The sequence below is a fragment of the Semicossyphus pulcher genome, unplaced genomic scaffold (genome assembly GCF_022749685.1).
Source record: "Semicossyphus pulcher isolate SPU_LCO1_2020_fin unplaced genomic scaffold, fSemPul1.0.p SCAF_1, whole genome shotgun sequence".
In the NCBI taxonomy this organism is placed as follows: Eukaryota; Metazoa; Chordata; class Actinopteri; order Labriformes; family Labridae; genus Semicossyphus; species Semicossyphus pulcher.
In genome coordinates this window covers 14079387-14093172 of record NW_027211603.1, presented here as the reverse complement: position 1 = coordinate 14093172, position 13786 = coordinate 14079387, and the positions used below count along the sequence as shown (strand labels likewise).

The 13786-nt window shown below is 40.3% G+C and overlaps 1 protein-coding gene across 1 annotated transcript in view; it reads right to left on the bottom strand.

The window, feature by feature from the left end:
- The window catches only part of lgr4 (leucine-rich repeat containing G protein-coupled receptor 4), a 29514-nt gene extending 16267 nt beyond the window's left edge, over positions 1 to 13247 (bottom strand). The window contains exons 1-2 of the mRNA XM_069661466.1: positions 12501 to 13247; positions 3996 to 4067 (exon numbers count right to left, since the gene is read on the bottom strand). Of these exons, the coding sequence (XP_069517567.1) occupies positions 3996 to 4067; positions 12501 to 12682 (254 nt within the window). The 5' untranslated portion in view covers positions 12683 to 13247. The remainder of the gene's footprint in view (positions 1 to 3995; positions 4068 to 12500) is intronic.
- Between the last annotated feature and the right edge of the window lie 539 nt (positions 13248 to 13786).

Genomic DNA, 13786 nt, shown 5'->3' with positions numbered 1-13786 from the left:
AATTTAAATTAGGGAGATAGTCCATTGTGCAAAACTATAAGATGACAGTTATATAAAACTGTGTGCACACTGACAGAGCTGAAACAGTTAGTGAATAACCTGTTCCTTAAGTATACTGTGTACCAGTGGTAGGCAAATAGTGGCCTGTGGGCCAAATCCGGCTCTCAAACAAATATATCTGGTCCCCCCATGAAAGCTTAAGGTCCCCTCTCTTAGTTTGCATAAAAATGTTTTTCAGAAATCTACTGTTTGTAAAAATATAAATACAAGGCTTGTTTGAATTTATATAAACATGACCTGGTACAACAAATATAATCAATGATTTGGATCCAAAAGACAAACAGTAAGCATTGTCATAGACACGCCATGCTGATAAAGAGCAATTCACTGTTGATTGAAGGTGAACAACCCATCAATTACACATTTAACCTGATGCTGCAACACAAAGCAAACATTTCGGTATAGGAGTACATTGTTTTGCAAAAAAAGCGTATAACAATATTATATTCTGTAGTCTGTAGAATTGAATGATACGAAATCTACGTAATTGCATGCAAATATTAAGCTGTCTTTATCAAGGGCCTCCACTCTGAACCACTTTAAATAAAAAATTAAGCCAACCACAGGTCCTATTTACTGTTAGATTTGTGGTTAACCAAAGCTGTCATGTTGCCATGTGAACACCCACCAGCTTTATTAAAAGAGATGTATATTCAGGGCAACTAGGCCATGAGAAAAACTGAATATATTACATTAAAAGCTGAATTCCACAATGACATGAAATCAGCTCACCAATCTGAACACTTGACTGCACTGAGCCACAATTTGTCATCAGGATGTCTTGCGACTTTAATTCCTAAGCTGTACCCTGCAGTTAAAGTCATGACAGTACAAGCTGTCACACGCATACGGACGCCTACAAAACGAAAATGACACGAATCGTGTCTGTAGCTGTTGAGTCATTCCTGTTGACTTCCAACAAAAAGTGACCAATGAGGCTAATTCAATATGACTAAACTTCTCGAGAACTCACACAGCTCACAACCTGCAGCCACTGTCATTAACCACAAACACTCCAATTCAAACGTGGTTTGACAAATCCTTCAGGTATCACAACATAAAGAGCCTCTCCTCCTCGAACATCCTTTAGCCGATTCAGTGCATGTCCCCCCCAGGCTTTAATGAGGACGGAAGAATGTGCTAAATCTCATTGAGAAAAGGCTAAATCCTCTCCTTGTGCAACACCACTCCCACAGGTCTACCTTTGTCAATAACAAACTTCACAAAGAGCCCTGCAGTGCACTCTGACAGCAGTTAATGTCTACAAACAAGATTTGCTAAGTTCCTTGGGGGAAGAAATCTTCTGGGCCTCAAATTCTGCTGTAACAATACAGTTTGATTTTCTATTTGGGAAACGACTGAGGCAAAACCCAAACAAGCACCCCTCCTCCTCCACGACATGCTTCCACATGAACAATACACACCTTTTTGTTACCCTGCTGGTATAGGTAGCTGTAATGATAAGACTGTGACTTCAATTTTTATGTTTCAAATTGACATTGAAATAATCACAATTTTCACAAAGGGGTTCTGAACAAGGGGGGAGCTATTTCAGGAGGTTTGGTTACAGAATCCAAAAGTGTATTTATGTTTTCCCCACAGACATTCTTGAGTTAGTTATGCTAATATAGACCTATGTGTCTGAAATAAAGAAATTAAGTCAGGTAAGTAAAGTAAAGTAATTGCATAGCTTACGGTTAGTCACTTCTGAGGCTTGGATATTCAAGTAGTAGATGGTGAAAATATTAACAACTATGTGAGAACTTTAAATATCTAATTCTTTGATTTAAAAAATATTTTCAGAGTCTGTGCACATAAAATCTTGGGGGACAACGTAACAACGACTCCAAAGGTGCATGAAAGGAAGCATCCAACGATGACAGCAACGATGACAGCAACAACTAAAGTAAAAAATTTTACACTCATTTCTGGGTTTAATATAAATCAAAACAGCTGCTACAACCAGTGTTTTATGGCCGTATCTGTGTTGTAGCTATGTTAGAAGGTCATGTAAAAGAGGGTCTGTGTGCTTGTTTGTGTGCATGCTGTATTTCTATATAGTAACTGTTACACTGTTGTTATCAAAGCCCCTGTCAGGGAGTTTTTCGATGGTTATGAAATAGACTGAAATTTATTCTGATAACTCTATATGACCTACAAAATCAAACCAGACCATCAGTGACAAGATTGATTATTTCTATACAGTTATTTTTAATGGCTGAAACCGCTGGCGGGGGTTTAGGTGTCAGACAAAGCGATTAACTGCACGCTACCACCACTTAAGCATGTACAGGACAAAATCAGCAAAGAGATAAGAGGTACGGCTTTGTCCACAGGGGGCGCCAAAATCAACACAAACCAAAAGTTCCTCACAGCAGCTTAAGGCAAAGGTTTAATTTTACTATATTATATGTATTTTTAAAACAGAGCAAGAAAGAAAAGAAAAATCTTTGTTTATGGCGCACATTTCATAGAAATATTTTCAATACGATTGACTTCACAGAATCATAAAAAATAGGGGGGAAAAGCACTGCGGAAATAAACTTGAACTTAAAATACACTAAAAAAAACAATATCAAAATAAAACAAAATAAATGATAATTAATGTTTTAAATCATTCTGTCGACAGAATGCAAAATATAGACAACATCAGACCGACCCAGCTGTCATTACCACAAAACATTGCACATATAAAGAGTGCCTATCGGTCGCAGCTTATTTCAGGAACATAAACAAACTGCACAGAAGACAGAAAGGACCTGTCAACACCTCTGCTCAGCTTTGTGGTGCCTTTGGCAGAAGAGAAAAGTGAGCGGAGGAGATAGCGTGACTACGAAGGAGGGAATATTCCGCCCTTGTCTCCGCTCCTGTCCTGCTTGAGGATGGCCCGCTCGCTTTTCTCTGCCTGATCTCTTTCTCTGTCAACTCTTCCTCTCCTTGTCTTTGCCCTGGGGGCTCACGCTCTGGTTCACTGACACTGCTGCAGCCCTACAGCGAATAAGTCATCCACTAAAGTTCACAGAGACAAGCCTGAAGATTTGTTCCTAGAAAAAAGGTTAAACAAACACTCATATGAGCTATGAGTTTACGTCAATCAAAGCACTTTCCTTCAAAAAACAGACACCCCAACGACAGTCCATCCATTATGAAGATTTAAGAACTTGCAGCAAGACTGGGTGGGTTTTTGAGCCTTGTTGCCATGGAAACTATTGTTTTGCCCTCTTCCTTCCTGCCTTGCATTCCTCCGCACAATGCGATGAAAAGTAAATTGCCTTTTTTCGACAAAGCTGATTGGAGTGGTGTATGGAAAAGACCGGGGTGAAGACTCGGCCGGCTGAACGATGCACGCAGAGCTGAAAAAACACGAAGCTAAGTGGAACTGGAACCGCTGGAGTGTGTTCACTCACTGGTCATTTTGTTTTCTCTGGGCTGCATGTTACCTGATATAAGGTAGACAGATTTTATCTCTGACTCCCAAGCAGCGCCGAGCCAGACAGCAGAGTATTTAAAGAGTGAAGAAATAACAAACACCCACTAAGATTAGATGTACGCCACTCAACAAAAGCCCCACAGCAGAGATGTGCTGTTGCCACCCTGATAATCCCTTAAAAGCAAAAATCCTCACAGGATGTCACATGACTGCAGCTTCAATACATGTTGTCTCACCTCACCTTTTTAATTTAGCTTTACTGCACCTTTTATAACTGCCCTAGTTCAATTCATGAATGGTGAGTGATTTGTGACCTCATGTAATGCCGAGCTTATCTTCTTCAGCTGAGGAGAAGGGCCTGTTTTGTGCACCTATGCTGTGTGTTTTGCAGTACAAACTTAAACACCCAGGTGCATATCATGAAGCCCGGCCCTCATGTCAACATTGCACAGAGTAAATACATCATTAAGCAGAGAAAAAAAAAAAAGGTTGGGCATGTACTCACAGTTCTTCCAGGTAGGGGAAGTTCTTGAAGACATAGGCTGGAAGCTCGGTGATGTTGTTCATGCTCAGGTCACTGTGAAAACAAAAAATCTGCTTAAAACACAGTAACAGTGAAAACTGATTGTGAACATAGCAGTGTTGGTAGCAGACTGCATCATGGGAGATGATTCTAGGATTCTACTTTAAGATTTTAACATGATGAGGTGTTCGTAATTTTACACTACATATACAAACAATAGGGTAGTTGTAACATCCATCCCTTATGGCAGTTTCGTGTCTTTTGTATATGCCTGCATGAGTACAACCTCAACAAAAAAAGCCTTGGAAAAAGCCCTTCTCTCTAGCCCCAGGGATCTTCATTTTTCAAACCAACTTCAAGTAAAGATAGGCATGTAGCAGCATGAAAAATATGCACACAGGACTTGATTTGCTTCCCCACCAAAGCTAATATGAGTAAATGTGTTTACATCTTCATCAGGCTAGTCAAAAAACAAACACATTGATGTGCTTATTCCAATTACTGAAAGTGTTTTAACTTCAGGAAAGCAGTGAAGTGTTTTCAACTGGCTGTGAAAAATAAGGGACAGTCACAGTAAAATAGGGGACAAAGACCGTCTTGGGTCTACTGAATACACTTGTGCAGCTCTGATCCCTAATCTAGATTAGAAATCCACAAACATGCTTCAAAGAAAAGCCCCTTGATGCCAAAAGTAAAGAGGCAGCACATATCAAGATTGAAAAAACATCCGGGATTCACAAATGAAGCGACCCCCTGTCCCCCCTTCCTCCCTTTTCACTCTCCAACTGGCCATCTTGAATTTCACTGCCAGATCTCTGTAGGACCTTGTGTGTGGGCCCCTGAATCCTACAAGGATCATATTGCCCTTCCTCTGCAGTCCCAACTAAACACACACACACACACACACACACACACACACACGCAGACGCACAGAAGCCTTAAAAGGCGGGCCCTGACAGAACCCTCATCATCCATGCGACCTGTGTCCCATCTCCACTTACCTGGTTATCCAATTACCTGATATACTGTGCAGCTACAACAACACTTCCATCAACATCCACCCACTGCTGATCATTCTCTCCCAGCCAGACATCATCTCTGGTGGTGTTCTGCAACCACTGCTGCAGATCTGCCACCACGGGTGGTCAGATGGATACATCCCTAACCACATTTTGGCTAAATCCTACGCATACTGTTGACTGGTCTGAACCACATGCAGGGTTTGGGAGTATGGGAGGCCTGCATGCCTCTATCACACTTCCTCCCTCCCTCTGTGTCTGGCTGCTTTACTCATCAAGGTCCTGGCCTGTCCTTGCTAAGATAGATTGAAGGAGACACTAAAAATGCAGCTGTGATAAATGGTGACGGGCCTAAACGCTTCCACAAACAGGTATCAGTAAATTTCTATCCCATGTGCCATTTGGCCTCATTTTAGCAGAGAGGAAGCAGAGAATCTGAGAAAGCAGACATGCTTTGAGGAGGAAGGACAAGGTGGCTGTTAACCCTCAGTATGTACATAGTTTAACCCCATGGTCAATGCCAGAGTAGGTGGTGATGGAGAAACAATAATTCAAGTTCAACAGAAGAGGAAAATCATCTTGCTCAAAAAAATTAACATTCCACTAAAAAATGATTAACCTCAACCTCGCAAATGTTGGTTAGTTTAGTCCATGTGTCACCAACTGCTGGAAAAGCCCAGATGGAGGTTCTGAATGTGTCCAAAGAATGCTCCTAAAAGCCTAATAACATCATGTATAAGACCTAATTCATGTACCCAAACCCATTTTGCTGTTTGCAGGCTCTGCTTTGTTGCTGGTGAAGGAGGATTTTTCTGAGTGGAGTTTGCATGTTCTCCCCGTGCATGCGTGGGTTCCCTCCGGGTACTCCGGCTTACTCCCACAGTCCAAAGACATGCTCGTTAGGTTAATTGGTGACTCTAAATTGCCCGTAGGTGTGAGTGTGAGCGTGAAAGGTTGTCTGTCTCTATGTGTCAGCACTGTGATTGACTAGTGATAAGTCCAGGCTCCAGGCCCCCGTGACCCTGAACAGGATAAGCAGTAATGGATGGATGGATGGAAGTACCCTCTAAACTAGCTTTCTGGCATATTTGAGCAAATTTTAAGTAATGTTTGTCATATGCAATTTGCAGAAATAAATGAAATAGTAAAAACGAAGATGAAATGAGGAATGTTGTAATATTCATAACAAGTGGAAAATGTGTGTGCATGTTTATGTATTTGCTGGGGTAGCTGCTAAAGATACATCAGTCTTATCTATTTCTTGTGTGGTTTGTAAAATATCATGAAATGAAAAAATAATTGATTATTAATATGCAAAAGGTTGATATTAGAGACAAATTTATCAATGATTTTGTGTTGGGCCAATGATACTTTATGATTTTTATATTGTATGTGGTGACGAGATAAAGAATTTATGCATTATAAGCAGACTATGAATTTCTTCTTTTTATGTATTCACTGATGAACTCGCCGATACCTGGTACTGCATTTAAGGCTGTATCAGAGGTATGTCCTATACCGGTATCAGTATCGGAAAAAACTCTAAAGACAAGTTGCCTCACTAACCAAGCAACCAGGAGAGGCTTTGGGATAGAGGTCAAAGCTAGGATGCCGGGAAACTGGTTATATGGCTCCTTCGGGTGATTTCAGGGGAAGGACAGTAATCAGTGCAGCATTTTACAAATCAAGCCTGTGCGGCTAAGTCAACAAACTCACTCCTTAAAAAAAAGCCAACGCTTCGAACAAAAATCCCATCATCTGATAAAACTAAAATCCACAATTTAAGCCATAATTCAGAATATAATGCCTGGTGGAAACCAGATAAAGCTACTGTATTCAGTTATCTCACACCATATTGTAAAGCAATTAATCATCATATTACAGTTAGACCAATTGATAGATATATTTTTAACTGTGACATAAAAAGTACTTTAGATCCATTACTGTGTCATTTAAAGCTATTAAACATGAAAAAGTTTGAAAAAGAAATCAAAAGTTTAGAGGGTATTACATTTAAAACATTGAAATTAAGATTACATGCATCAGTGGACTAAGCTGAACATAACTTTGCATGCAAAGGCCGACACAAAAAGCTGCAGCTTTTGTTCATTTCTTAATATTCGGCTTATTTATTGATGGTGTTGTTTATGGGTGTAGTATTCTTCCATACTCTCTTGTTGTGAAATGACAGTAAGATGTTGTATCACTGCCTTTTCTCACAGTCTCCAGAAGCAACAACCCCGTATCTTACAGTGTTCAGAGGTACAGTATGTAGGCTAACACTAAATACCTCTGAGACTGTACGAAGGCGGTTATCTTGAATTTACAATGTTGTAAAGCTGTTATAAAAGACCTGGCATTTCATACTGTAGCCACACACTCCAAGTGTGTCAAAACAATGCTGTTCATAACACAGACACCTTTACATCAAAATGTAGAGAGCAACTATCAATAACTAAAGGCATGCAGTTTGCAGTCAAATAATTCTTATATAACACTTAATTATGAAAACTGATAAAAAAAAATGCATGTATAATAATGAGTTATTAGTAAATATTAAAAATGCAATAACAAATGTACTTGTCATAATAAATACAAAACTAGATCAGTTTAACAAAAATTAACTGCTAACATAGCAGAGGCAGAAGCCCAGTTGCTGTGCTCATCTGCAGCTAAATAAACCTTGCAGCAGTGTAGATTGTGGCAACAGAAAAAAAAATGCAAATTCGCATTGGGGGGATAATCTGAGACAAGTTGTTATTCAGGTTTCAGTCAGTTTGTGAGAAATTGATATAATAACAGTAAAGTAACTCAGGCAGTACACTGATATCTCTGACTGACAGATCGCGTGTCTGTCAGTGTTTTCTTCAGCTCACGGGTCTATTGACTTAATGTCTCATGATGCAATGCCACTTTGAAGGCCACTATCAGCAAGTTAAAAGAGGAATGCTTAGGTTTAGGAACAAATCTAAGTAGCACTTTCAGGACTTCCAGTTTGGTATGCAACAAACGCGGTCTGATGTCCTGTTACCAAAAATAACCTATTAATGTCGACTACTCACACGAACAGAATTGAATTTCTAGATCTCAAGTTTTATCTGGAAAGTTTTGGCAGTGCAACACTTGTAGTGTATCAGCAGCAGCATGCTAGTCTGCTTGGCTGGGTTGGTCGAGCTAAAGGGGCATTAAGAAGTGTCCAAGTGTGCACATTTTTTTTTTTTTGATAATTTGGCTTTTGCCTTTATTGATAGGATAGCTGAAGAGCGACAGGAAATGTGGGGAGTAGGGAGTAGGGGGATGACATGCACCAAACGATCGGCAGACCTGGAGCCCCTACATTGTTCAACTTAAGTTACACACAAAAACACTGGAGGGCGAGTCCTTCTTGACACAGCATAGGCATAGGCATAGTCAGACCATCCAAAGTAACAACTTATGCTATACAATGTTAATCCCAAGGAATATGTTCTGTCTGGGATCATTTAAGAAATATATACATTTCACCTAGTTGTACCTAAAGAATTGTGTTCACCGTTCCTTGATGTGCTCTCATTACCTGTACAGAATATTTGCCATGTTTCAGACTTACTTCTAAGCATCGCGCCAATATTTGTAGAACTATTAAATCTTCCTAAGCTTCCTTGAACCCTCTCTTAATTGTCGATCTTTTAAATCCCAGAAGACATCCTGGTCTGACCTTCCCAGCAATCAGCCATTGTTAAAAGTAAACTAACATCTGTAAAGATGGCTACGAACTAATAACACTAAACACTGAAAATACTTACAGTATAAGCAACTTAAATAAAACAGTTACATTTCTACCAAACTCTTCTTGGGATAGCACTTAATCTTTGAATACTGGACCTAACATTCAGAAACTCCGCAATCATTAGTAGTTAGTCAGTGTGTGATGGGGGGATGGGAATAGGGGTATAAGTGGAGGACAGAGTTGGGGACTTAGAGAGGGGGGCAGAGAGCATTAATATTCTCCCATCCACAAGTCATCCTGTTTGGGACTGAGAACCTCTGACTGGCTCCTTTCACCTCTGCTGACCAAGAACAAAAGTATCATTCAGTTAAAAATGGATTGAGGGCACCAATGGTGAAGCCGGCAAGCTCCACCAGCAGAGTGCAAGACCCCTGACGCCACCCCTCCCTCTTCCCTAAGTCTCAACCCTGTTCGCGCTATGAAAGAACCTAACACAACTGACATGTAAGCTGCAATAACCCCCAACTGCTACCTTAAAATGCAAAAGAGTTCATACAGAAACTATAGCAAACACCTATTTAAGGCTCAGTGGCAGGTAAACTACATACCTTCATGAGGAGTGTTTGCTTTGTTACTGGCTGATAGGCCTCCTCTTTTTTTTCTCATCTGCTTTTCTGTGACAGGGCTGTTTCCACTACAGATGCCAAAACTCAAGCCCCTGTGGGCTGTAGGTAAGAGTCCACTCCAACGTTGTCCTATGATTTATTGTTAAATGTGTCATCTTCCATTACCACAAATTCCTTTTAAGGCAAAACAACAGTAGATGGAAAGCAATAGACATTACACTGTAATGAGGAATTCTCCTGACCTTTGGGCACTGCTACACTTACAAAACACTCCCTTGAATGTGTCTGTTTCTGCTATTATGAGTGTACAGGCGTGTGTGTTTGCATGTCTAAATGAACACTGATTAGACCACATTTTTCTCAGTCTCTTTGCCATTATACTAATTTTAAAACCATGATAACTGCAAACAAATGTGCAGAGGTGCAGTACAAATACTGCAATGACAAAACACTAATATGTGCGTTTTTTCCTTTACACATCAGCAGTCTATTGTGGGTGCATTAGCCCTGAGAAGACGGAGCCCTTGCAGCTGCAATATGTCTCACTAATCCATCATGATCCCTAACCCCAGTGCTCCACATACAAAAGACGGAGGGAGTGGGAGAGGACAACTTAAGTTCAAGAGACCAGGAGAACAAATGAGAGCGGGACAGAGAGAGGGACAAGCAACCTTTCACATACTTTTAAGAGTTTGAAGTGAATACATTAGGCAGTTTAGTTTTTAAACCTGTCACAGTGCGTTTAGATAACCATGTGCAGAGCAGGCAGCGGGACAAGAAGATAGCACAATCTTCAAAACAACATTTTCTTTCCCATTTCTGCATTAAATAGGGAAAACAGAGTGGCAGTGCTGGCTATGATGTCATTTAGTGAAAACATTGTTTCATGTTGTGATTGAGGTGTTTGACTGGCCCTAATAAATCAGAGTATTTTTTCCCACAGTGTGAAAAGTATGCTTAGAGTTTCAGCTGTAAGCAATCCGCATAGTGTGACATGTCCTGACAGCTTAGTATATGAATCCACTTCCTCCGTTTACCTTACCTAATGCTTTCTTAACAATAGGGATTTCAAGAGGCACTAAATTGGTTCCTGTATAGGGAAGCTTGGGCCACTATCCTTAAAGTGGCAACAGCATAGAGGTTTCCACAATAACACACCTTTACGCTTTCAGCAAGGTAACAGTAAAATACGGGTTATTTTCTAAGCGCCTATGCAAACTCAAACTCATATTTTCTTCTTTTCCTTTTATGAAGGAGTACTGTAATTACAAAAGCCCACAATAAATTGCTGTTTTCAATGCTGTTGCCGAGGTGGTGACTTAAGTTTATGATTAACCTGGAGGTTGTGAAACAAACTGAGGAGTTTCTTCATGGGGCAATCATCAACTGTATCTGAACCACCCCATGAAGATCTAACCAACCCTGTGCCCTCACCTGAAGCAGTAGTTATGCTCTTAGTCAGTGAGAATGTGATAACTGTGAAGGTGTGACTCTGAATTATTTTGTATTAAACGTACAAGCACCGGGGACAAGGCACTGCTGGCTACCATCCAAGCCACATACCTCACCCAAATCAGGCACTATCTGTGACCTCAGCACTCTTTGCATTAATTTGTTATTCGGTCACACTGCACTTCCTTCCCAACTCTTAGGGGGAAATAATCTAAATGCTCTATTTTAACCTGTTAAAAAGCAGCATGATATGTCTACAAATGGTATTTTTGTGATAGAAGACACAGCTTATGTTTGCCTGTAAAAAAAAGTTTGTTGGACGCTACACCAATGTTTAAAGAAAGTTACACAGACTTTATCGCGGGTAAAGCAGTGGCGCAGGAAACTTTACGTACGCTCGAGTAAAGAAAAATTGCAGAGCAAGGGGGCTGTGGAGTGTGGATATACTGGATTTAGATATTGTTTTTGCCCCAGATAAACATGTTATCAGTGTTGGCAAAAACTGGACATCTTTGAGATCACAAAATAGACCTTTCCAGATAAAACTTGCTACTGGACAACAGGTTAATAACAACACTTAAAAGGGAACATATGGAAGGATGAGGTCAAAAATATGGCAACCAATAAAGTGGAAAAAACACCTCATCAAAATATCAAGAGCTGAAACATCCCGTCAGTTAGAAGAAAACGAAACTAAATAAATTAATCTTTAAACAAGCCAAAAATATTCAATAGTAACTGGGTCCAGAGAATGTGAGGAAAGTTTATGGTAGGTTTCTAGTACCATTATGATTTTGGACTGTTGGTGTTAGAAAACAAGCAATCTGAGGAAATCATCTTGGTCCTGTAAGCTTGTATTATAAATTAATAATAATCCAAGATTCCATATTCAATTTTGTATTTAACCAGCAAAGAAAACCAATGCTCTAAAATATTCCCTTCACTAATATCTACAACAAATAACCAAATAGCCAATAGTCTGCACATTTGAGACTCTGACAAAAAGTAAAATTGTTTAACATTCTTGATTGAAAAACGACTGGAAATGATTGATGAATAGAAAAGTAGTTGTCATTAGTTTTCTGCAGATTGATGATGGCGATTACTCTAAAAACTCTGCACATTCCTACATTTCTATTTCAAATTGAGTGGAAACTGTGATGTGATTTAATATTGCTTCAGGTATAGTTGAAATGATTGATCGATTAGCTGCCAACGCGGCTATAGATTTTATCACCAACTATTTTGACATTTAATAAATCATTTGAGGATAAGAAGTCAGGATGTTCTGATTCCAGCCTCTGAAATTTCAGAATTTGCTGGTGTCTTTACTCCTCTATGAGGGTAATTGTTAGTTCCAGTCCAGGTTTAGGGAAATATCTAACTTTTTGCTGCACTGCAAAGTTGGTGAGAAGTTGTCAGGCTTTATCTGGAGCCCATGACAGTAATGACATTAAATAAAAACTTACTAACCAGAAGACTCTTCCTTGCATCTTCATTTGAAAATGTGTCTCAGAGGAGCCATTTGTAGAAAGTTTGCCCAATTATATTGTATGTCCAATATTAACTTGACATGTAAACACAGCAATGCCCCATACTCAGGCCTTTACAGGGAGGCATGTATGAGTGCACAAACATGTTTTGAGGTTGCATTTTACTGTGGATGTTGGTCAGTACTTACAGGTAGTAGGTGAAAGCCCTGAGCCCGGCTGGGACGGTGGTCAGCCCTCTCCCGGAGCAGTCTGCACCCCCATCTTCATCACAGCTGCATGAGGGTGAACAAACGGCCGTCGACTGCCCTTGACCGGTGGCACCAGGGCGAAGGAAACACCACAAACACATCCAAAACAAATTCACACGCATTTTCCTCCTCGTCTGTTCAGGTGAAAGCGATAAAAACGAGGTGGGGGGCCTTGTTTTGTGGTTAAACGTATCCCGGACGTCGACTTCTCATGTGGTTGGTCGGTTGAGGCATGAAGAGATGAAGCCTAACCGTCGCTTTTCGTAACAAAATGTAACGTTCATTCACGCGCCCGACACACAAATATCCACGCTAACGTTCGGCTAATGTTAAAAACTAAACATGATCTTCGAAGACGCGGGATTTACCTTGCGGTGAAACATTTCTCAACCCTCCTGTGTGTCGTATTAGTCCATGAAAATAAAGTAGCAGGTCTGGCGGCGACAGGAGCAGTAGCCTACCTTGCGTTTTTTGCGTTTTCGTTGTCCCATTAAATAACCACACACACCAAAACAACCGGTTCCTGTTAGTGAATGCGTCGCTTACAGGATAATTCAGAGACGCTGAAATCTTCAGTAAGAGGTACGCTGTGGTTTGTTTCCTATAACAGGATATCACCGTCAGTTTTCAGCCATTCCTCACGTTCCCCTCCTCTCTCTCTCTCTCTCTCTCTCTCTCTCTGCTCCTGACATCAACAGCATGCTGCTTGTAGCTCGGCAGGCACCCTACCGGACAACCTGCGGCACTGGGCCCGGCCTGTGCAACACTGAAACCTGCACCACAGCGTCAGAGGGGAGAGCCAACCTCTGCACACTCAACAGCAAGTGAGTTACAAAACAGGTCAGGTAAAAGTGTTCTCAGAAATATGGAGGTTCAGTGTGGATATTGTTCACTTCACAACTATGAAAATAACAGTTAGCCATGTTTCAATAGCAGTGGTGGAATGTAGTGCCCTATTGTAACTAAGTATTTGAAGTACTTGTTGGCCCTAATGAGTGATTCCTTAAAAAATTACAACAACATAGGAATAGAACACAAGTAATAAGTGTATAAGGAGGTAATGCTAACACCTGTGCCCAATAAAATAGGGATAAAACAAAAAAAAATCATGCACATGATGTTGACAGGTATTTCCAATGCTGTTAGTATTATTGCAGATGTAACAAAAAAAAGAAAAGTAATAGCCTAATGCACATGGTATTGGAAATACATTTTGCATATGATGT